Source organism: Oryza glaberrima, chromosome 3 (assembly GCF_000147395.1).
Source record: "Oryza glaberrima chromosome 3, OglaRS2, whole genome shotgun sequence".
In the NCBI taxonomy this organism is placed as follows: domain Eukaryota; kingdom Viridiplantae; phylum Streptophyta; class Magnoliopsida; order Poales; family Poaceae; genus Oryza; species Oryza glaberrima.
In genome coordinates this window covers 12,003,515-12,028,058 of record NC_068328.1, presented here as the reverse complement: position 1 = coordinate 12,028,058, position 24,544 = coordinate 12,003,515, and the positions used below count along the sequence as shown (strand labels likewise).

The 24,544-nt window shown below is 46.6% G+C and overlaps 3 protein-coding genes and 1 long non-coding RNA gene across 6 annotated transcripts; 2 read left to right on the top strand and 2 right to left on the bottom strand.

Annotated features, from left to right (window-relative positions):
- The first annotated feature begins 2,216 nt into the window (after nt 1-2,216).
- Nucleotides 2,217-4,725, top strand: LOC127767027 (uncharacterized). The gene is made up of 3 exons (XR_008016330.1): nt 2,217-2,832; nt 3,866-4,063; nt 4,461-4,725. It is a non-coding gene; the product is annotated as an uncharacterized LOC127767027 (long non-coding RNA).
- Nucleotides 4,726-5,549: 824 nt separating this feature from the next.
- LOC127767026 (protein pleiotropic regulatory locus 1-like) lies at nt 5,550-11,521 on the bottom strand. Of its 3 annotated transcripts, none has more exons than XM_052292227.1 (18): nt 11,305-11,521; nt 11,061-11,197; nt 10,925-10,949; nt 10,722-10,821; nt 10,427-10,508; nt 10,281-10,337; nt 9,523-9,604; nt 9,352-9,444; nt 8,189-8,252; nt 7,990-8,075; nt 7,806-7,907; nt 7,627-7,710; nt 7,291-7,351; nt 7,145-7,211; nt 6,986-7,063; nt 6,305-6,369; nt 6,051-6,128; nt 5,550-5,958 (listed from the first exon to the last, which is right to left on the bottom strand). In XM_052292227.1, exons 2-18 carry the CDS (start codon nt 11,180-11,182, stop codon nt 5,786-5,788), a joined length of 1,419 nt encoding a protein of 472 aa, XP_052148187.1. In that variant the 5' UTR covers nt 11,183-11,197; nt 11,305-11,521; the 3' UTR covers nt 5,550-5,785. The 3 variants fall into 3 exon arrangements, with proteins under 3 accessions (XP_052148187.1, XP_052148185.1, XP_052148188.1); XM_052292225.1 differs by having other exon boundaries at nt 11,344-11,521; XM_052292228.1 differs by having other exon boundaries at nt 11,061-11,194; nt 11,344-11,521.
- A 3,834-nt stretch (nt 11,522-15,355) lies between these two features.
- On the top strand, nt 15,356-19,510 carry LOC127768924 (putative tRNA pseudouridine synthase). Its single transcript, XM_052294593.1, has 7 exons — nt 15,356-15,653; nt 15,753-15,788; nt 16,263-16,375; nt 16,489-16,637; nt 16,734-16,878; nt 17,697-18,113; nt 18,532-19,510. Exons 1-7 carry the CDS (start codon nt 15,395-15,397, stop codon nt 18,961-18,963), a joined length of 1,551 nt encoding a protein of 516 aa, XP_052150553.1. The 5' UTR covers nt 15,356-15,394; the 3' UTR covers nt 18,964-19,510.
- Nucleotides 19,511-21,260: 1,750 nt separating this feature from the next.
- On the bottom strand, nt 21,261-23,509 carry LOC127765234 (uncharacterized). The gene is made up of 4 exons (XM_052290091.1): nt 23,120-23,509; nt 22,631-22,747; nt 21,980-22,150; nt 21,261-21,746 (listed from the first exon to the last, which is right to left on the bottom strand). Exons 1-4 carry the CDS (start codon nt 23,201-23,203, stop codon nt 21,630-21,632), a joined length of 489 nt encoding a protein of 162 aa, XP_052146051.1. The 5' UTR covers nt 23,204-23,509; the 3' UTR covers nt 21,261-21,629.
- Between the last annotated feature and the right edge of the window lie 1,035 nt (nt 23,510-24,544).

The following is a 24,544-nucleotide window of genomic DNA, read 5'->3' as shown; positions in this document are numbered from 1 at the left end:
TCAGCCGAGATAATTAAACGCCAATGATATTAATGTTGGAGCGGATATATTTATGATTTCAACACGGCTTTTCTTATCTGTTTACGAACAAAACGAAAGAGTGTAGTGTGCTCTGGTCCTGTCATACTTGGATAAATTACTCACAAAGTTTGATCATGGGAACAAAATGTACACTGTAGCAGGGAAACTAATCATCTTCTAGCGGTTGTGGTCAGCCAGCTCAGTGTTAGCCTGTATCGACTAACAACGAACAAATTAATAAGACAGCTTAACAAGAAACAATATTCATACCCATCAGCATAGGGACATCCTTTGCGGCACATGCATTTGCATGGATGCATCCATCGCTGTAGGCCTCAAGACCAAGAGAAATTAAATTAGGTTACAAGGCTGAAATTAGATAGCTCTTGTTTGCCTCTAATCATCAATCAATAACTCCCCTAACCCCACCGTTTTTCTCATTTTCTTGATTTTTTTGGCTATCTGGATGGTTTACCCGTCGCTCCTCCTCGTTCCGGCTCCTCGCGCACGCCTGCGTTACCGCTCGTAAGCGGTCACTGGTCCAACGATTTTTTTTGGGCGCTATGGGGGTGTGCGCACGCGCCGGTCTCGACGGCGGGCTGGAACCTGTTTGATTAAAAGGATATTTTGCAAAAAAATTCCTTGTGTTTCCACGAAATATCGTATACGTCCTTGAACAGGTTCACACCCGTTGTGTTTGTTGCGAAAAAACCCTCCTATTTCACAAATATACAATGTGAAGAAGAGAAAATTCCGTTTTAGGGGTAACGCTGTAAATATTAAAAACTAAGGGGTTTTTTCGAAAAAACAACCACACATACCCCAAACCCTAACCACGGGCTGTTCCCCACTCCCTCACCACGCGGCCGCCGCCCCACCCACGCCCCGTGCTCGGTGCCGGCGCCGGCGCGGGACTCCCCTCGCCTCCGTCCGCCCTCCCCGAGTCACCTCCGTCGTCGTACGCCCTCCACTCGCCGCCGCCGACGTCGTCCGTCCTCCCCCCGCTCTCCGTTGCCTCTCCTTGCAGGCCGTGCGACGGCGCGGCTCGTGGCCTCGTCTCCGGTGCCGCCGTAGCCAGATCTGGCCCTCCCACGGCTGGATCCAGCTCCGCCGCCGCTAGATCTAGCGGCCGGAGGAGACGGCGCGACGGAGGAGGATGGCCGCGATAGCTTCGGACGACGAAGCGGCGGAGGCCGACAGGTGCGGCACCATCGTCCGCCTTCCCCGCGAGGGGTTCCGCTGCCGCCACCGTCACCCGTCGCCTCCGCATGCCCACACACACCACGATCTACCGCCGGTGCCTCCTCCCTCCTTACCCCTCCCCTTGTGGTGACGTCGACGGGACGAAAGGCGGACGCGTCCATCAGGGCTTGAGGTGGCGGCGGAGCTGACCGCGCGACCGCCGCCCGTCGGAGCCGGTACTCCCTAGCCCCTTCTTCATGCGCCACCGCCGCCTCCTCGTTCTTCCCTAGCCGTCGTCACCGCCTGTACTCTTCATCTCCCCAATGCCGCCGCTTCCTCTCTCTTGCCCTGTCGTATAGCAGGCCAAACGGGCGGCCCGGCCTAGCACGGCATGGCACACTGACGGCACGGCCCACTAGGGCACGGCCCGTTAGGCACGGCTCCTGTAGTGGGCCGTGCCATGCTGGCCCACGTGCCAAGGCCTCGGCCCAAGCACGGCCCAAGGAGGTGCTGGGCCGTGCCGGGCCGGCACGGCTACTGTAGCGGACCGTGGGCTGGTAGCCGGCCCACTAGTACATGTGGCCCATAAAAATTGAAATTTGAGGGGAAAAAAGGAAAAAAAAGGTAGAAAAAACATAATATAAAGGAAAACATGATAAATATAGGATAAATGTGAGGAAAATTTAGGAAATATATCATAAAATATATGGTACAAATAAGATAAAATGTGAAAAAAAAATAAAAAATATGAGAAATATATGGGAAAAATTAGAAAATCGTAGGAAAAATAAATGGGCCGGTGGGCCGTGCCATGCCTGGGCCGTGCCATGCCGGCACGCTAAAGTAAACGTGCCGTGCCGTGCCGGCCTACGGGCTGAGTCGTCGGCCCAAACACGGTACGGGATAACGGGCCGTGCTGGCACGGCCCACAGGCTGGCGTGCCGTGCCGGGCCTGGGCCGGCTACAGTACTGCCGTGCTCGGGCCGGCCCGGCTTGGCACGGTCCATTTGGCCAGGTATACCCTCTCGCCTCGCTCGGTGGGGTGTCGGATTTGACGAGCAAGGTCAGCGGCGAGGAGCAGGGCCAGCGGATGTGGCAAGGTGGCGAAGGCCTCAGCAGCCGGCGGTGGGCGCTCAAAGCGGACGAAAGCGAGGCCGCCGGCGGCCCCATCAACCGCCCTACCCACCACCCCTAACCCCCCGCGCCATGTCGTCCTCCCGCTCAGGTGCCTATTTCCACCCCCCCCCCCCCCCCCAACACCCGTGCCTCCTGCCGCCGTCGCTCCCACCCCACCACCGGCGGTCCTCTTCCTCCCGGTCGACGTTGCTAGCCGATGCCCCTTCTACCTGACGACCCTATGGCTGCAGTCTGTACCGTCCCATATTCTTCCAGCCAAGGTGGCACCCATCCTCCGGGCCGACGCTGAGCCGTCCTCGGGGAATGCCGGATCTGGCACCTTGTCGCCGGATTGGCCCCGGTCTAGGGCCGGACGATTGCAACTCGCTGTGGCTCAAGTTTTGTTGTCGGCTCTTCCTCCTTCCGAACCGACGGACGCATTGGTTGGATGACAGCAGACATCAGCCCATGATTAAGCGTTGCGGGCGGCGACGACGACCTTGCTGTATCTGTGTAAGTGATGAGTTTTATGGAGTCTTTATTCTTCAGACTACTGGAAGTTTCTTTTTGTCCAACCAGGTTCTTTCGATGTACTGGAAGTTCCTAAACCTTTTTTTTTTCCTGAACGTGTTCCTAAGAACACTTGAGGCTGTTATTTTGGTCGATTGCAAAGCAATTTGAATTAACAAATCCCAAAGCAAAGCGGTAGTGACGAGTTTTTTATGTGCATGTTTTACTGCCTCGGCGGTGATGCAATCATTCAGGTTTTTTATTCGACTGCATCTTACCTATTCAAACTGCAGGAAAGTATTGAATTATTGTGGGTTCTGGTGGTTTTTATGCTGACTTGTTCAGTTGTTGTCGGTGGTGTTCTTTTTTTTATTATTAGACCACTGTATGTGCCTCGTGTTAGTCTGTTTCTTGTTAAAAAAAATTGCATGGCTCATTATAGTATCCTACTAGGCTTTTCATGCTCTAGGTTCATTGATATACAACTTTTCTGAATGTGAATGAGCTCCTTGAAACTGGATTTTGGTTAGGCAGATTATCTGCATTATCTTTTACACTATTGTATTTGGTTAAGTGGGTTATCTATGTGAGGCCAGATGTAGTGATTGGTCTTACTTGTGATGCTAACAAGCATGCTTTCAAACTTACAGAATTGTTCTTTTGGAAAAATGGAACATGAACTGTGATCTAACGCTCTTATCAGTCAATAGCCATCCTTTTAATTGTAATTTTCATATATAGAGCAGAACTACCTAGCATTTCCCTGATGCTATCATAACACATGAAACTGACAGCGAAAATTGAAGGGCCTAATATTTATTGTCCTACAATGTTGCACTTTGTAAAATTATAAATAAAATTATAACTCATTGAGCCGCATCCTTTCAGAACATGTTAAAGTCTATAAGGCTCTCATGCCTAGCTTGACAGTTAAAGCTCAATTGGAACTGAAGATCTATTACCATCTAACGTTCATTGCATACTGAAAATTGGATTAGGTTCTTTTAGAGCTTAATAGGGCCTGTTTTTTTTATAGGTTATGGTGTTTTGCCACACTTGACTTTATTATTAACCAGATCTACAGTCCTTGACAATACTCCTACTTCGAAGCATTCATTGGATGATCGCAGACCCTTGATCAGTAAACAACCGATTTATGGCTTGTGGTTGCTGCTTGATCTCCTCACCTCTCTTGCAGGGGTAAGAAAAAGCAATGTACGAAGCACCATAAAAGGTAATTAATTTTCTCATCATAATATCGCAGATAGAAGCTTAGAAAATACCTACTTTTGGTTGCTAGGGCGAATTACCAAAAGTGGTGTACAATCAAATGGTTTGCTGCAATCCTTTTGCTTACCTACATGCCCTAATATATTAGATCGATCCCAAATTGCTTTATGTATCGTGTATCTTATTATATGTGCATAGGTCCTAAAAGAGTTGTTGAAAAATACATCTCTGTTGTCCCACATAGAATACATGATCTCTGTTGTTCCATGGCTTGCATGGATTACCTAGCTAATATATTCTACTCCTATCCTCCTTTATTTATTTTTAATAATTTATCTTATTTACTTCTGCAAATTATTCCCATACCAAACTAATTCAGTTGTGTGCCTTCTTGCTTGCAGGTAAGGAGGTGCTCCATGTAAGGACTTTGGAGTTGCTGGCATAGCAGAGAATTGAATGACTCTGCTTTTCTAAGTGCAAGCAATTGTGTTCTTTGGGTTTTATACTAATTCTCAAACTTGATGATATTGGGCTGGTCGCCTCTATATTTGCTAACTCAATAGAGCCCTTTTCCGTTATAGCATCTTTACTTTCCAAATTTTTTAATTTGTAATTTCTTTTTATATGAGCAATTGGTACTATGAATGTACGAGACATATGGTCCTACATCCTGTATGTCTGGGGAACGGGAATTGGTTGGGAAAAAAAGTTACCATGTGGACTTATTTTTTGTTAGGCTCATGTTGTTCAACTAGCCCTGATAGTTTCCTAAAACTTTGTTTAATTTAAGAAGCTATGTAATGATTCTATTTTTGGTGTACAAGATATTGGCATTATGTTACACATAGATGTGTTTTGAAAGCTAAATAAAATTACATAGCAACATTTGGTCAACAATAGCTATATGTTTAACAGTAGCTTTGCTTAAGCTGTTAATCATATCCTTGTGTGCGCAGCTGCGCGCGCCGTGGCGCCGCGCTTATACTTCTAGTTCCATCCATGCCCATGACAGGAGCCACTTATCCGACCAATTCAAGACCAACACATAATTTAACTCGCCTGCTTATGTGGACAACCATGAATTGATTGATAATCCCTGTCAAATTCAGGACTTGACCCGCCTGTAATTCAAGTAGAATAATCGAGTCTATTGGCATGACAATTTTGCTCCCAGGTATAGAAACACCATATAGGAGTATTGAGCATAAATTTTAAGAGTAACTTTACAGGATGCCGCACTAAAATTTGAAGAGTAACTTTACTGAAACATACAATACATGACCGGCAGGAGTTCTGGTGTCGCCGCTCCACATGTCAACGCACGTGCAAGTCACGTGCTGATTAAAGCCCTATAGGGGCTTTACATCCAACGATAGGATTATATTATCCGGAAGCTATGTGAATGCAATGCCCTCTCCAAAAAAAAATGAAAAGAAAAGAATAGAAAGAAAAATGCAATGCTGTGCCACAACTATGGGCAAACCCAGATATGTTCGCCAAGAGGAAACTCTTCTAATATATGAAAACTTCTTACAGTCAATATTCTGTTCGGTAGATAAGGAGGATTTGCGAAGCACGGCAAAATTCAGACAGGTCCATTCCATGGCGATGCATGGAATCCCTAGTGTGATTCAACCAATTTGAATTTAGCATAAACACTACAACAACATAGGTATTTAGGGAGTTAAAAGTACCCTGTCTGAAATTAGATGCACCAGGTGTCTGATCAGTATCTTCTGATGTCCTTTGGAGGCTTGAAATTGATAGGATGGGTCTCTGGAGTGGCTGACAAATCTTCCTTCCACATTTTTATTGTCTTGTCAGCTTCACATGTCACCAGCCGTGATCCACTAACATCGTATGAAAGGGCATATATGCATGCCTCACTCTCCAATGATCCTATAATTGGAAATAAGATCAATCAAGATGATCGATTTAGTGACTTAAAGAAACATAATAACAGCCCATACATGATGCAAATCAATACTTACCAGGTTGTACTATAGTCTGATCTTGTTGAAAGTTATGGCCACTCTTCCAATCCCAAAACCAGAGACTCCCATTATCCCCTGCACAAGATATTACTACTTTTAATAATATGATCTGCAAAAAATTTTATTGAATCGGTTGCGGCCAGCAAGTATAGCATAGAAAATACAGCATTACTAAATACATTAAACCATCTTTTTCTTTAATAAAATAAATAGGAAGGAGGCAAAAACTCGATGTTTTCAACAATGCATACCTCCAGTTGCCAAGACACCATCTTCATTTACAGCCATTGAGTTTATGATGGTTTTCTGCTGGGACCTGAAAGGTGACAATCGGTGACAAGTTTAAGTTATATGATCCTAGCTATTGTTCGTTTACAAGTTACAACAGTAAGCAAAGCCCTTGAAATCACATTGCTAAGGCATCTGAATATGATTTTCTTTTCCTTAGATCAACCTCGAAATACCTCCAATCAAACCCTATTTCTGTTTCAAAATATATCTCCAGCCTGCAGCTTCATGTTAAGTATAAAAAAGGGTGCACGATTTAAGAGTTTAAACTGAAGCCAAGGAAACACACCAAAGATGGAAAGGCAACAAACAATATGCTTCATTACTCAGTAAAAAGTAAAATTTAAACAGGACTACAGCTAAATGTAAGTATAGGGTAATTGATACTTTTCCATAGTCTAGCTTACTAGAGAGGCTCAGTTCAAATATCCTAACTCTTTCAGGTTAACTAGCTTAGAGGTTAAAAGAAGAAAGTGAGTTCAAGGTTATTGGACTCCTAAGCAGATCTTACATATAAGCTACATGAGCTTCAAATCCAGTATCCAAGCATTTTACAATGCACAATATAATATGCCAGTGCTATTTACATAAAAAAAAATATCACAAACACTGTTAACAAAAAACAATGTGAAAAGAATGCTCACAGCATATTGTGTAGAAATTCGCCTTTGGGCAGGCTAAACTTCTTTATATTGTCTGCTGATGCAGATGCAAACGATTTCCTGCACAAGAAAAAAAATTATAATTATTTCCAGCAGGGTAGATACTAGATAGTATAAAAATTTAATGGCATTGAAACTAACTCTTTTGGATGCAGCGCCATAGCCCGAACTGATTTCTTATGATGTGTAAGAGTACACATAGTCCTTCCTATAGGAAAAATAACTGTAAAGGGACAGATACAAGAAAACACTCAAGTAACACAGTAGTAAAATTCTAAAGTAAATACCAGCTACAAGGTCCCAGAACTTGATAGTTGAATCATGTGAGCCCGTGACAACTTGTGGATCCTGAGACAAATAAACATAAGATTAACTTTTCAAAGAATGAAGCCAGTATGTACTTCAGTTGTCAAGAAACTATCCAGCACAAGGAACAACCTCAAAAGTGTAAGATAACTGTGCTCAAGATCATTGTTGCGTAGTTTTGTCATTGAATTTTTAAAAGGAAAACTCAGCTGATCTACATGGCTATGAACAAGAAAGCCTCCAACTAAAGAATAACATTAAGTCGCAAAACTAGATATTGCAGTAATAAGCTGCAAAAGATTCAAAAGCTTTCTTACCGTAGGACGAGCAAACACTGAGCATACGGTGTTATCATGACCAGTTAAAGCAGAAACATGAGCTTTTGTTCGGATGTCCCAGACCTGTGTATGAAGGTCAGCAAAAACCCGAACCTACCTTAGTACAATGTATGCTAATGATTATGCATAAGATATAAATAAAAGAGGTGATTATATACCCTACAAACTGAATCGCGACCACCAGTCAGCAAGATATCGATTGTTGGATGTAGAGCAAGGCAGTACACCCCACTCAAATGGCCATGATAAGACCTAATAACCTTAAAAATGAAAAGAAACAAAATGTTACGATAATGCCAATATGCCCTGTATACTGCAATCTACATCGAACTATAAGCTAACCTTGTTTTGTTCAAGATCCCAACACTTTACTTGTTTGTCATCACCAGCAGAAAATAAATATGTGTGCCGTTGGCTCACAGCAAGCCCTACAATGCACATTGAATTTATCAGTAAATGAACTTATAACTTATAGAGTAAAACAAGTAGCAGTGGAAGGCTGCTATACAGATCCTAATAACCAATGCCAAGAAAAACGTACCACGAATTTGTTCAATATGGCCAGTCAATGTAAGCTTCAATGTTCCTGATGCAAGGTCCCAGATCTACAACAAGACAGAATCACATGATGAATGAGCTAACAGCATTTAGAAATTATAGTAGTGTTGCTTGTTGGGGAAGTCGGTTTGTTGACTTAATGTACTAGTAAATGTGAGGAGGGAAAGAGAGAAAAGAGATAGCCTCGTTTTTCTATCAGAACCATAAGATCATCCAAAAGAAACAGCTAGTAAAAACTTAATGGCCAAATAAACCCTGATAATAGGACTTCACGAACAACTAATAAGCACTCAGTATTTTTCTGAATCCTCCAGGGGTCATCCACAGAGTAACAGAACATATACACTGTTAGGAGTAACAAGATTGCTAGACTTGAAGAAATTGCAACAAACAAACAGAAAAATTTTAATATAATTAAAAAAAAAACAGACATCTGTTGTCGAGCTCAAAACTAGCCCTTAAACGAATAAAAGTGCTATATACAAGATGAAATAAAGTTGTGGTATGCTGATACCCTATGATCAGTGCCCATACTGGATATGTATATCAACAGAAATTAGTGTAAAGAAGAAAGGGGAGTTTGTATTCATATAAAGAGTGCAAGTCTCAGAAAACAACACTTTGTTGTGTCAAATGGCCCTAGCCTCACTTGCCATTATCATACCACGTGGTCTTTTGTTGAAGAAAATTTGTAAGGGATGTATAGCAATCCAGCAAAAAATTAAATCTATGAAGATTTCAGATGTATGCCACAAAACGTTCACAAACAGCTTAGAATAATAAAAAGCAACATAAACAAACTAAATCTATACTCCTCTAAAAGACCCCAATGGTGGTGGTGAGTGGTGAATCTACCACCACCCACCACCACCCACCAAACAGTGAGATATGTGGACTTTCCCTTCCCCAACCTTACACCATCAAACAAGGAAAGTTTATTTTAAATTGAGATAAAAATGATGACGAATAATATGACCTAAAGAGTTTTACAATTAGAATAATTTTATTTTAATTTTTTAGGCTTTAAAGTGTATGGCGGGGTTCTCTTTTTTAATTCCTGTCGCAAAGCACGGGCATTCAGCTAGTAACATGTAAAAATCCCAGAGCATATTGGAACACTACTGCAGAAGAAGAGAGCAAGCTCACCTTAATCGTCCTGTCGGCAGAACCCGTACAGAACCATTCGTTACTTGGATCAAATGCAATTGACCGCACCCATCCCAAGTGACCACTGATCACCTGCACACATTTTGAGAAACCATTAGTGCAAATCATAGGCAAAACTAGAAAATCCAGCACTAATGAGGAAAAAGTTACCCTATAATTCTTCCAAGGAGCATGCCAGACAGGCCATGGCCATCTACTTGGTATCCTTTCCATCAGTGCAGATGTAGAGAATCTGAAATGAGATATAAGCCATCAGAAATTCATATTTCAGTTAAACTAGAAAATTTTCAACCTGTTCTATCATAAAGGATGGAATATATACGCTTGCTAGTGTTTCTAGCATGAGGAGTTTGGTTTTCCACCTCACTGCCACATCTAACAGGAGCTAGAGTCTAAATTCTTGCAATGCGTAGCCACACTGGTGATCCTGTTAGACCCCATCATCGACTTAAAGCAATTAATAATCTATTGAGTGGCTTAGCCTCTCTCCCTCCAGTTTACTAGTTCCAGGTTAGGGAGGCTAAATTTCTTAGCCTCTCTTCTTGGCATCAAAACACACATGCCATTAGGAGCCTAAGAAGCACCTATACACAATGATGGTATTGCAACTCAGTGGAACAACATTTTCTTTAACAACTACTACTTCAAGTTATCAAGGCTGCCCACATTCTAAAGACGAAAAAGGTTAGCTGATACCCATTCCTGAGCACCAAGACCCACCCATATCCAAATTCACCTAAGCACTAGAGCCACTCAAAGGTGGTGTTCATAAAGGGCTAAGGGGAAACGCCATGAGCTAGTTCAAAGTTTCAATTGAAGGCATTTCTGTTTTTGGATTAGCCACATTGGGGCAACATCAAGTGTTTGAGCTGCATATCAACGATTAAAGCAAAGATAAGTGAACAAACCTGTCAGATGAACCAGGAATTGTTATAGTTGTATTCTTGCCTGGTATCGTTGAATCCCTAAAAAATCAAAAAAAGGAAGTTCTCAGTGCCTACAATTAAGAAAAGAGTAAAAAAGTTACAGGCAAGCGAACTATGAATGGACTTACGGTGCTTTGGGGAGCATATGTGGTGCAGGAACAATAGCAGTACTGCTGCCTTTGTTATCAGCATCTTTGACATCTTGTGTTCCTGAAAAGATATTTGTGAGCTCAATGTAAAAGTAAAATCAGTTTTAAACGGAAGCTTGCTATGCTTGTGTCAGGTGTCTCGATTTTTGCAGCACAAACAATCTACATCAATGTGCATTTGCGTAATACTGTAATTGTTCAAGAATACCATGAGATTTTACCTACGGAAAACAAAAGATGCAATTATACAAAATAAAAGGGCACCATATTTTACCTGGAAGCGCCAATGCAGTTGAAGGTGCCGCAGCACTCTTGACCTGTCCTCGGCCCTGATCTGTTGGTAGGTTCTTCACCGCGCTGTACTCTGCATTCACCTGAAAGATCCGACAACGCCATCAATTATTTTCGGGGCTTCATCAACCAAGCAAATAAAGGACGGAATCTTAACAAGTGGAGAACAGAGACGTGCGAACAGACCTTGCAGCCGACACGAACCTGCTTACTGCCGTCCGCCACAACAACCAAACCAAAGGGGGGAAACAGTTTAGCAAACAGCGCCGTTAGGGTTCTAGGGTTAACGATGGGGGCAGAGAGGGGAGCGCGCAGGATTTACCTCTCCGGATCGGGAGTGAAGAGGAGGGAGTGGGTGGGCGCGAAGAGGTCGTGCGAGCGCTTGAGCGACTTGAGGCTCAGCTTCTTCAGCGACTGCGGCTCCACCGGCTCCGCCGTCGCCATGACGACTTCCTGCTGCTGTGGAGGGAGTGAGAAGAAAAAAAACCAGCAGTCAGGCAGCCATCGCCATGAATTCCGATGAACAAAACGCACGCACACACGACAGATTTCAGCTAAAGCTCGACCTAGATGGTACTAGATGCTTAGGGTTTGTCGCCTCTCACCGATGAACGCCGCCGGAGATACGGCTTCCCCTGCTCTTACGCCGCGTGAGCCCTGCAGATCCAAGCCCGCCTACCTCCTCCCCGTCGGGCCCCGCCCGTCGCCGCCGGCCGCCCTGCTCCGGTGGTGTCGCTGCTCGCCGAGGCGGAAGAGAGAGGGGGAAGCAGCCGCTGTGACGGCGCTTCGCGAACCGCGAGTAAGCAAAGAGATTAGGAGAGGCGGCGCGTTCAAGTGGGCCGCCCGCGGAGCACCCGGCCCATCAGTGAGACGGACACGAGTTGGGCCTTCTGAATCGTCTACTATAGGAACAAGTTCACCGGAAGTCCCTCAACTTAACAGCGAGATTTTTTGAGGTCCCTAAACCACAAAACCAGAAATGTATACCCCTAAACTCTCACAAACAGTTCAAAGGAGGTCCCATGGCAGTATATGTGGACGGATTCGCTAACGTGACATCCTAATCAGCAAAAAAAAAATAAAAAAGTACATGGGGCCCACAAGTCAGTTGCACATCGTTTTTTTCTTTTCTTTTCTTCTCCTCCTCTTCTCTCTCTTCTTCTTCACAGAGTGAGCGCGACGGTTGGTCCGTGCAGTAGCCGAGCGGCGACAGGTGAGCGCAGCTGTGGGTGGAACGGTGGCGGGCGGAGCGGCGTCGGGATGCGGGCAGAGCAGCGATGGGCGATGGTGGGTAAGCGGAAGGCAAGCGCGACGGGCTGCGAGCAGAGCGGACGGCGGGCGAGCGGACGAGCACGGGGCGAGAAGGAGGGGGCCGCAACGGCGGAGGTGGCCGAAGGAGGAATGTGGCGGCAGTGGGCGAGCTCTGCCGGCTTACTCTGCCAGTCGCGTCGGCGACGGCGGCGAGAGTGGCACGCAGAGCGGACAGAGCGAACGAGCATGTCGTTCTCGCCGCTAGTTCCCCCCGCCAAGTACACCCTCTTTCGCATCCCCACCCGCATCCTCGCGCTCTCTGTCTCTGACCCCGATGTCCCGCTCGGCCCCGCCATCGATGAGTCCTACACGCTCTCCGTGTTCCTAGACTCCGGATCGGCCGATATCTCCACCACCACGCCGTGGGGCATGGGGCGCCATCCGCTCTACCCACCGTCGTGCTCGTTCGCTCGCCTGCTGTCGTGCTCGTCCGCCGTCGTGCTCATCCGCTCTACCCGCTGCTGCCCTCGCCCGCCGCCCGCCCATCGCCGCTTCGCCCGCCAGCCGCGCTTGCCTGCCGCCGCCCGCCGCTGCTCGGCTGCCGCGCGGACCAGCCGTCGCGCTCCTCTGCTCGCCCGCCGTCGTGCTCGCCCGCTCGCCCACAGGCCGCGCTCGCCTGCCGCTGCCCGCCGCCACTCGGCTGCCGCGCTCGCCCGCTGCCCGCCCATCGTGCTCACTTAGTGAAGAAGAAGAGAAAGAGAAGAGAAGGAGAAGAAAAGAAAAGAAAAAACGATGTTAACTGACATGTGGGTCCCACATACTTTAAAAAAAATTTTGCTGACTAGGATGCCACGTCAGTTTAACCACCCACATATACTGCAATGGGACCTCTTTTGAACAGTTTGTGTGAGTTTAGGGGTACACATATCTGGTTTTGTGGTTTAGGGACCTTTAAAAATCTCGCTGTTAAGTTAAGAGACCTCTGGTGAACTTATTTCTCTACTATATCCACGCGGAAAAGCCCATACAACTTGTTTAGCAACTCGAGGGAAGGGGATTGGGAGTTTACACGAGAGAATTGATGGTGAGACTAAGATGGGAATTTGAATTTTAATCCCAATATCCTGTTTGGTAGAGGTGGTGGAAATTGATAGGGAGTTTAGTTAGAGATTAAGCCATTAATAAACGGATGGCTGAGATTTGTTTAGGCAAAGTAAAGGAGGAATTCCCTCCCAATTACCACCCCCTACCCAGGTATTGAAAAGGAGGGAGTTCCTCCCTCAATTACTCATCCACATCCCACCAAAATTCCTATGTATCCCAACCAAATAAAGCAGTTAATAGCCTCATCCCTCTAAACTTCCAATCCTTTCTAAAAAGGAAAAAGTACACCGAAGGTCCCTCAACTTGTCATCGAGTTACAAAATCGTCCCCCAACCGCAAAACCAGATACCGGACGTCTCTCAACTAACAAAACCATTCACTTTAGGTCATTCGGTGGTTTTGACCCTGGTTTTATCCGACGTGGCGGCTGAGTCAGCATGGGACCCACGTAGGGCCCACATGTCAGCGTGGCCACGTCAGCTCCTCTCTCTCCCCTCTTATCTATCACTCTTCTTCTCCTCTATGACTTGGGCAGGCCGACCGACGGGTCACAGCGTCACGCCACGCACGACGGGGACACTGGCGTCGCGCGAGACGGGCGGGTGCGCTACGAGGAGGGAGGGGACGAGGCCCACGAGGAGCCAACGGGAGAATGCGCTGTGGGCGGCGGGGGAGGCGAAGAGTGCGGGTGGCAGGGGGAAGCGCAGTGCGCGGGCGGCGGGGGCAAGAGCGGCGCGCGGGCGGCGAAGGAGCGACTGCCGACGGCGGAGGAGTGGCGCGCTGGGCAGCGGCAGACGACGCCCGAGTCAGGGTTCGTCGACCCGCGCCGCCGCCGCCGCAGTGGCCGCGGACGACGTCGGCGTCGACCTCAGCATCCTCGGCGGCGGAATGAACTACATCAGCTAGCTCACCGGCTGGCGTCTGGCATCCATGGCCATGACGGCACAGCCGCCCACGCGTGCCGAGGGCGACGTCGTCCGCAGTCATGGTGACGGCAGCCCGGGTCGATGAACCCCGCCTCGGCGTCGTCTGTGTTGCTGTACCGACGCTGGACTACGAGCGGAGAATAGCGCTACGGTGGAGCAGCCTGTACCGGCGCATCGTGGTGGGGCACGGTGGCCGGCCAGTGAGGCGCACATTGAGGACCTGGGATGAGGGCGAGCGTTGCCTCGGCAAGTAGGAGCTCGCCCGCCGCCGCTCAATCTGACAATGGATAATCAGAGAAACAATCAACAATTACGACTGATATGTAGACGTGAATTGAAATTGCCAACTTGTAGTGATTCCTGGTACGTCACAAGCAAAGCATGTGCAGGATGGCCGGAGTGGCAGGAGACGCTGCAACCGGCGCCGGGGATGCCATCGCTGCACGCCTGCACATGTCGCTTTTGTCGTGGAACAACTCTGGCGCGGCGGAACGGTAGCACATCATCTTCGATCTCGCCCTGGTTCGAGTCAATTCATCACTAGAGAGAGCCAGAGGAGCACGAGCCCCTAGCCCCGCCGCGGATGGTGCTTGCGGAGGCGGCGTTGTGGCCGTGGCTGGCGGCGGAACCACGGGAGCTGAGGGTGGAGCTGGGCCGGCTCTGCTCCCACGTCGTCGCGCGCAGAATGGAGCTAGACAGCGCGGGTGATGTCGTGCTGGTCCTTCCTGGCCGTTGTTGACCGTGTGGCCGTCGCCGAGGTCGAGCTTGTCGCCTCGCCACGGTCTGCTCCCGGGCTCGACGCTTCGCCTCCCCTGCTGCCCGCAGCTCCTCTCCCTGCTGGCCCCTCGTGGGCCTCGTCTCCTCCCTCCTCGTCGCACACCCGCCTGTCTCACGCGACGCTAGCGTCGCCGTCGTGCGTGGCGTGACCCGTCAGCTGGTCTGCCCAAATCACAGAGCGAAGAAGAAGAGTGATAGAGATGAGGAAGGAGAGAAGAGGTTAGAGAGAGAGGAGCTGACGTGGCCAAGCTGACATGTGGGGCCCACGTGGGTCCCATGCTGACTCAGCCGCCACGTCGGACAAAACCGGGGTCAAAACCACCGAAGGACCTAAAGTAAATGGTTTTGTTAGTTCAGGGACGTCCGGTATCTGGTTTTGTGGTTGGGGGACGATGTGGTAACTCGATGACAAGTTGAGGGACCTTCGGTGTACTTTTTCCTTCTAAAAACTACCTCCAACCAAACGGGCCGATATAGTTTCAGCCCATTACAGTGCTTGGGCCGACGAGGCTGTAATTGGAGTATTTCCATTTCCTCTCTCTTCGCGGAGTCTTATCGTCTCTCTTCCATTCTGCTTGAACTACCGCCCGCGCCGCCGATGGCCGCCGCCGCCGCGGCGACGTGGCGCCTCTGGAGGCCCTACTCCTCCGCTCTCCTCTCTCGCCGGGTGAACCCGAGGTTCCTCCGTACTACGCCGTGCGTCTCCTACCCCGGCGGCGCCGCGGCTTCTGCGGCGCCACCCTCGCCTCCGCTTGCCACCACCTGCTCCGACGATGGGGGCGGCGGGATGAGGTGGGAGTCCGCGCGGAAGAAGAGGGTCGTGCTCCGCGTAGGCTACGTCGGCACGGAGTACCGAGGTTTGGTTTGTACGGCCGGATGAGATGTTTTTACTGCTCCGATTCTTTGGAGTTGGCTGTGCTTATTCAGTGTGCTATGGCCTCCTTTTGTCCTTGTAGGTCTTCAGAAGCAGCGGGAGCTCAGCGCGGACTCGAGTAAGCTCTGATTTGTATGATGTTGATGCTAGGTGCTGCTGCTTCGTTCAGGTGTTGAGAAGTTGAGTTGCAATGTTGCGATCAATAAATAGAAATAAAAACAGTTGCATTGCAAAAGTCTGTGTGGTAGAACTAGAATATTGGTATTTAGTTTCATCCTAGCTGCATCGAATTGTTAATCACTTGTTCTATGCATAGACGTATAGTGCCTTGATTGTTCTATGTATAGACATATAATGCTTGCTTTGGGCGTGTCCTTTGCCATCAACTAAAGGACAATCTAGGTCGAAGTATTCTACCGTTAACACTTTTTATGAAAGATACAGATTGATATTTTCATATGTTATTATGACAAGTTGATTGTGAGCATTAACACTATATAAGACATGCATGGAGCATCTCATCTATGAGATCGGTGGTGTAAGCATTGCATCTCTGTAAATGTTGAATGGGTTTTCTGATCTCTTTCTGCAGCAATTGAGTCAGTCTTGGAAACAGCCATCTTCAAGGCTGGGGGCATTCTTGAGAGTAATTATGGGAAGCTGCAAAAAGTTGGCTGGGAAAGGAGTAGTAGAACTGATAAAGGGGTAGGATTTTACATTTTGACCTATAGAGTTGCACAAATGATTCTAATGTGTTCTTTCTGCTTCTTTTTGTCTAACAAATGCTTGTATGCATGCTTAGAACGAACTAATTTCAGGTACATTCACTGGCCACAATGATCTCTCTGAAAATGGAAATCCCTGATCGAGCATGGGAGAATGATCCTGATGGCATTTCTCTTTCAAACTTCATTAACTCAAATTTGCCAGACAATGTTAGAGTTTTCAGTGTTTTGCCTGCTCAAAGGTTAGAGACTGAAAATCATTGATATGGAGTGATTGATTGAGTTATGCATGGAAAAACAACTTTTTTATTCATGGTACCACATGCATTCAATCTCAGGAGTTTCGATGTGAGGAGGGAATGCTTGTATCGGGAATACTTGTATCTTCTTCCTGCTGAAATAATTGGAATTAAAGGTGGTTGTAGCTCTGAAGAAGTAATGGAACACCTGTCAGAATTCAATAGCATTCTGAAAGGTTTTGAGGTATGTGTATGATCAAGTATATCGCCTGCATTCTGTGCTTAGACTGTGCAAAAGAACATGACATATGATCTCTTTGATAAATTGTTTGATAGCAGATGTGTTTATGGAGACACCCAGATACTGCCACATAGTTAAATAAGAATAAAACATGAGTTTGTATGACCAGTAAATACACCAGAGGTTATAAATATATCCTGTCAATCCATTGTGGACCTTGACTTTGAATTTTACTCTTGCGTGTTCCTGGATTTGCTTAGATCCAGCTGCAATTCGTGAGATGGAAAAAATGAAGTGGAAAAACTTATTTGGCACATTTTAGCATGCTTGGAATCCAAGAGGGAAGGTCAAGCAGGCCCAGTAGCATCACTGTGTCCTACCTTGTCGATTTCCAATTATTTGATGATGGATGTACTTCAGTGAAGAGTTTAACAAGTTCATCTAAATACTAGACTAAATTTAAGTTTAGGAACCATGTAGGGGTGGTATAACTAAATAGATGAAGGACTCCTGGTTCATTACACTCTTGCATAACAGTTGCTGGAGTATTGGACCCAATGTGAATTGTGAATTTGCAAAAAGGCCAGCTCAGTTTGATCCTGGTAATAATTTCACCTTTTGACATCTGGGCTTTTTCCCCAAGAAACATCTGATTGGTACATAGCCCAGGTGAGTTGTTTTGCTGAACCATCTGAATTGTTTGTTATGCATTTCCTTTTTACTCAATACAGTAATTATAGACATTGTCAGAGTATTTTTATCTCTCATTTTACAGTTTATTCTGCATGTGCACAGTTTCATTAAATTGGTTATACATGTAGGGAAACCATCCATTTCATAATTACACTGCTCGTGCCAAGTATAGGAAAGTTCTAGCAGGAAGGCATCGTAAGGTAAAAGGGGCAAGCTCAGCTGTAAATTCCATGCCCACTGAAATGAGTTTGGACCAAAGCTCCTCTGATGACGGAACTACTTCAGACCATGATGAAGAAGACTTGAACTCTTCGTCGATAATTGGTTCTAGTGTACCAGAAGACAGTTATAAGGATAATCCCGAATTTTCTGAGAAGCAGGTTCAGATTCGAGCTAGGTGGCTTCATGAGCCTGATGAAAATGATCGACTGAATGCTTCACATTTCAGAGATATCCTCACATTCTCCTGTGGAGAGCTCCAGATTTCATCAGGAATTCAATTTGTGGAATTGACTATATCAGGAGTATCTTTCATGCTGCATCAGGTATGCACAAGAAGTGACCCCACTCATCAATGAAAACTAAAATTCTGCAATATTACTATGCTATGTTCGAAACTGTCTTTGTAGGCTAATTAATAGTGATGTTCTTTGTTGTCAAGGGAATTGCACACTTGATACCAAAAATACCACTCTCAAGTCTCAACAAACTAGTAGTTTAAGCTGTTTGGCTGCTTCTAAAATCCAAACTGTAGTGTTTTGTTTTCACTGTCAAATGTTTAATTCCTTCTGAAACTATGCATAATCAGCAAAACGTTTGGTTTGGGTTCATGGTGATCTATTCACTGGTTATATGCCTTAGTATGAACTGCAGAACAAATATTTGCTGTAACAGTATTAAGTATTATGCATGCATGGAACTAGTATGAATATGCCGTGATGTTTTTTTTTTTTTTGACCTCAGATCCGGAAGATGGTTGGTACTTCGGTGGCGGTTAAGCGTGGATTACTACCCAAAGATATTATAGCACTGTCTCTTACAAAGTTTTCTCGCATTGTGTTACCAATTGCCCCTTCTGAAGTTTTGGTGCTTAGAGATAACAGTTTCTGCCTGAGGAACAAGCAAGGGACTATAGTTCGCCCTGGGATCCAATCAATGAATGAATCTGAAGAAGTCAAGAAGGGGGTAATGGAATTCTACAGGGCAGCTCTTGTTCCAGAGCTAGCAAACTTCCTGGATGCATCCATGCCTCCATGGAAAGAATGGGTGGAGAACTTGGACCGATTCACGAGCATACCAGATCCACAGCTGGAGGAAGTTAGGAGCGCTTATAGGGTGTGGAAAGCGGACTACGACCGAGTAAAAATGGCCAGAAAGAGTGCCAGCAGCGACTAATTTGTTGCCAAGCCCATCGCACATTGAATGATGGGCTAAATAAAATTCTTAGCTGAAGAGAACCCCATGATTCTATCTCGGATATTTCTTCATACAGGAGCAGGAGCAGCCTGACTGTCGGGCAGAGCCTTGTTTTGATCATGGCCAGTGAGCCATTGAGACTGAGCTATTGGTTGATCGGACTACTACAACCTTCAGATTTGGTTCAATTGAATGTTTTTGCTTACCGTTTTGTCTAAGCCAATGTTATGTTGTATCCCGGCCACTGCAAAATCTTTGCAGAGCAATACTCTGATCAGTTGTTGTTAAAGGAAAACCGAAGGTAGAAACATCGTTAATTATCTGACGATATTCAGGCACTGCAAAATCCGCAAGCATCATAATCATCTGGTGATCTCGTAGGGGCATGGATGATATGTTCCTGGCATGGACGCGCGTCTCGTCAGTCACGCGCTCACGCGTCCAAGGCAGCGTGACCTCTGGAGAGCTTCAGTGCCCTAATTGTCGCCTTCCGAGCAGCAGCAGCAGCAGCCAAATCCCGTCGTCCGAGCTGGAAAAGATGATGGAAGCTAGTATATCAGCTGCTATTACTACGCTACGCTCCACAATTATACACATCATCTGGGCGCCAGAGCTAGGACCCCCCCAGCCCCCAGGCTCGTCCGTGCCCCCGGCCCGACGACGACGACCGACTGCCTCGCGCCGCGCGCGCGGCAGCAGCAGCAGCTGCTGCTGCTGCAGAGATCTCTCTCGTGAGCCGCATCGGCGACGTAACGTGTGCGTACGTTTTCCCTGGCCATCCTGGCCCCCCCCCCCCCCCCCCCTCGCAGCTGGAGCACCACGACGACGACGACGCGGCTTGTCGCTTCGCCCGGGCACGGCTGTTTGTGCGACGACAACGACAAAGCCACGCCGTGTACGCGCGCGCGCTGATCGATCGGTGGTCTCTCTGCCTTCGCTCGGAGCGCGGGCGACTGTTACGCCCATGAAGAAACTGCGACCGCCGGCAAGGACGACGCGCTCTCGTCTCGCTCGCTCGCTCGCTCGCGCGCGCCCGCGGGTGGGGGTGGGGGTGTCTCGTCGATACGTCCACGTACGCGCTTTGTTGTTTTGCACACGGGGAGGGAGGGAGGGAGACGCGTCAGTGCGTGTGAGGCCGCGGCCCGCTCACAGGAGAGGAGTCACAGGCGGGCGCGGGAAGAGGAGGGGCAAAACCGACGGGGGATCACGCGGCGGCACGCATCGATCGAGTCCGTCCGCGGGAGGGGCGTCACGGGGGCATAGTGGGTGTGTCCGGTGTCGTCGAGCCGCCCCTCGTCCCCCGTGTCCCCTAAACAAACGGCACGGCAGCCCGCTGCTTCCCCTCTCTCCCTCCCACGCGCGCGCACGCACGCATCTATATGTAATGTAACACCGTCAAGATATTTGTTACTATGAGGTAGGAGATGGATTTATAGTCATTATCTTTTTTTTGAAAAAATTAATTAGATACTCCATATATCTCTCTATGAGATACATCACTCTATAAACATAAAATGAAAAAAAAATACTATTTTTAGAGGTTAGATTTATTTTTCTTCAAACGTTTATGAGTTAAATTTAAATTTGCATATTTATGAAGTAAAATATCTTAGGCATATCTTATTAATTTTAAAATATTTTTTATGATTATTTAGATGGTGTGTAAAAATTAACTAGTGTTACATTCCCCTAAGTAATGAAAACAGTTTACCTACTAGGTGATTGATGATTGCAACCGATCACTCCACTTTGCTCCATGCATATCCAGTATGTCACAGTATGTCACTCGCTCGATCTTGGGAATGGATATAAATGTTATCAACAAACACACAGTGATATGATCCGGGAGGTCTAAGGCTAGCTTCCTTTCTCATTGATTGGCCGCCATCTGCATGCATGGCTCCATGAATTTTGGAACCGGAGCGATACACCTTTTTATTCCATCTGGTGGTACGCTGGTATATCTACAGTGTCAATGAACAGTGCTACTCATGAATGGGAGAGAGGTCTCGCCTATCCAGCTACACGATGCTCACCCACTGGGCTCCATGCTTGCTCTCTGCTCCAGCCACTGTTTCAGAACACAGAGCCACAGATGCATGCATGCATGCACCAAATGCCATCAATCAGGAGCTTCAAATTAACTTTCAAAGATCTTTCCATCAAAAAAAAAACTTTCAAAGAGATCAGGGTTTCAATGTTGTGATGCATGCTGGTCGTAGCACTGTTCAGTGAGTCAGTAATATTTAGAGCTACGTACTGAAGTACAGAACGTATGCCTCTGAATCCCATCTCATATGTTACATGATCTTATTTGCCATAAACTACATATACATATATCAATAATTATGATGATATGCTCCCCCTAATTAACAGTAGTCCTATTACACAGGAAATGCTTCGGTGTACTTCGTTTCACCGAATTATAGGAGCCTATCATGCATGCATGCGCCGCCATGTAGACGGCGGAGACGACAGATCAGACAGGAGAAAAGAGAAGAAATTAAGGCCGGGGGAAAATGGAGAAAGAAAGAATAGGACAGACTAATCATTCGAGCAATTGCTGAGATCGATCGGCCATGCTCGCCGCCGGCCGGCGAGGAGGAGATCGAAATTAACAGAGCTCGATCGATCCGCTTCTGTGCTTACTCGTCGTCGTCGTCGTCGTCGTCGTGGTGATCGCCGCCGCTGCCGGAGCAGCTCCTGATCGCCCGCAGCACGGCCTGCTTCACGACGTGCTCGTCCACCTTCTCCATCAGGTTCTTCAGTTCAGGGGAGAGCATATACAGAGACAAAGCAAAGAAAAAGAAAAAAGGCATGTCAAACTCTTGTCCCAGAATGTATGCCGGCCTACAGTGTTTCTTGGTACTGAATCAATCGAAACATCTGCCTTTACCTCTCGAAAGGGCTCAATGAATTCTACCCAAATTGACTTGGGCTTAATTTGAATTTTGGCCGCTAATGATAGAATTAGTTAGCTGATTAATATAATTACCTCGCTACCGATGGCTTCTAGGCGGAAGGTGTCGGTGCAGGAGGCCGTGGCCTCGAGGACGCTGAGGCCGAGCTCGTCGAAGGCCTCGAGGATGGAGACGAGGAGCCCCGGGCAGCTCTTGCCGGAGAAGACGTTGACGAGGAACCCGTGTCCTAGGGTTTCCACGGTCACCTGCATGCCAGCCACTATTAATCACAGCAGCTCGATCAGCTCATCACTGATGAGACCAGATAGTTAATTTTCAGACACAAATTAATCATGCGTGTAGATGCAGACATGGGAGCATTGATTAATGAACTGTGTGTGCTCTGTCTGCGCAACAGTGTGCATGCGTGTACGTACTGGAGTAGTACTAGCTACTGACCAATCCAAACTCCATTAACTGGCTCATCAGCTATAGCCGCTATAGCATTACAAGTATCTCGTGCATGTGAACTTCGCTAGAGCCACTCGCAGGTTGGCATCTAGCTAGCGCGCGCTGTCCTCTTTCTGCTCGTAGTACGAAATTAACAGAAGAAGAAGAGAGAGAGAGAGAGAGAGAGAGAGAGAGAGAGAGGAAAAAAAAAGCAAAGCACTGTGCAATGGTGTCTGTGCAGTCTCTCTCTCTCTCGCAGAGGGAGTTTAAGCTAGGTGTGTGATGTGTGTGTGTACCCGATTTTGTCTGAGAGCGTCTTGCGCGCAAGCGATCTCCTGGTTCAGCCTCACGACCTTCTGCTTCAGCTCCTTGATGTACTTGGACGCGTCCATTATGATGGACGTGTTGCTCAGCTGCACATATATATATATACCATTAATGTTAATAATTAACCTTGATCGACTTAAGAGAGCATGCATATTCATATGTGCAGCTGAGAGAGACCAAGAGTAGTGCTCTCAGACGGCTATATCATTTTAATGCAATTAGTTAAGTATGATAAAACTTCTATTTTTTAAACAAAAAACTATACAGCTGGATATTTACAGAGATACTACAAGGTGCAGGTAATATATGAGTGATAAATATCGAATTTGACATGATGGGGACTGCAGAACTGACGCACGGTCGTGTCGTTTTTTTTCGATCAGTGATGACATGCATGCACATGAAAAGTTTAGCAGAGAGAAAAACTTAATAAGAAAGGAGAGGGTGTGATTAATTACAGCGTGGGAGTGAGTGATGGAGCGGAGGATTTGCAGCTTCTCCTGTAGCGCCGCCGCTTTCTTGCGTTCCCTCGACGACATCATCTTCGTCCTCTGTAAGTCTGTATAGCAGCAGCTCTCTCTCTCTCGCTCTTCTTAATTTCTTCGCCTCTCTCTCTCTCACACACAACACAAACACAATCACAGACACACAGCTGAAGCTGGATTACGATGAAGGCCTGATAACCCAATCGAATTAGCGAGAGAGATATTGGCTTGAGAAAGATAGAGAGGAGAGAAAGAGAGGTGTATAGCTTGCTGCTAGCTGGTGAGCAAGAGCTGCTGCTATAGTACAGCAGCTTAGCTAGCTCAAATGGAGAACACCGAGATGAAGGCCACTACTACTCCATATGTATATAGTGGCTTCTCTCCCCGGCCGTGGCCACTCACGTGACCATATTGTTGTATCCTTCTGATCATTTCTCTTATCTAAATATCAATTGAAGGGAAAAAAAAGGAAATGTGTATGCATGAGAATTCAGTGAAGGAGATAAAGAAGAAAAGAAAGGAAATATTGGACGTATGCATAATGCATGTCTGCCATATATGTTTACTAGTATAAACCTCTGAATCTATATGAGAAGGGACAAAATAAGATCGACTAACCTATACATCGTGCTGCATACGACGTCGAAGCAAGTGGACGATAGGGTTCGGCAAATATTATTGATTTCTTTTGTGTTCCGTTCTAGCTTTAATTTTGCTACTAATACTTAATCTAGATGTGACATATGAAACTGGCATTTCGAGACATGGTTTTATTACTTCCTGGGAGCACACATGCACATGCATGATATGTATGCATGCTACTAGCTAATTTAAACAATATAATATATATCACCACGCGTTATATACAGTGGATACTGAAATTCCGTAATTTGAAGCTGTAGGCTGGGCTGTTCGAAGAAATGGATGATCGATACAAAAGTTGAATTAGGCGACAAATTGATCCATGTAGCTAGATGGACGTACGGATATGATTTGGTTCCTGCAATGTGCATCACCAGCTAGAAGGAATCTGCTTGACAAGATGCAGTGCATCCTCCATCCCGTGTGGATTAAACAACTGACCATTATCATTTTTTTTTATGAAAACTGACCATTAGTTATCCGAGGACTAGTATATGAACAACTTGCTGTACGTAGTGTGAAATATATATTTATATATCGGATCATCGAATACATAGGATGCCCCCATAATGGAACACAAATATCCAAGGTCCAAACATCACTGTTACTACATATAGTACTAGCATGGTTGGTAGTAGTACTCCGGCCGGTAAACTGAATAAATTTCTTTCCCCCTTTTGACAGGGCCAGGGAGAACGATGTGTGTAGCTAGGGTAGCCATGAGATCACCAACCAAATGAAACATTCTGATATGAG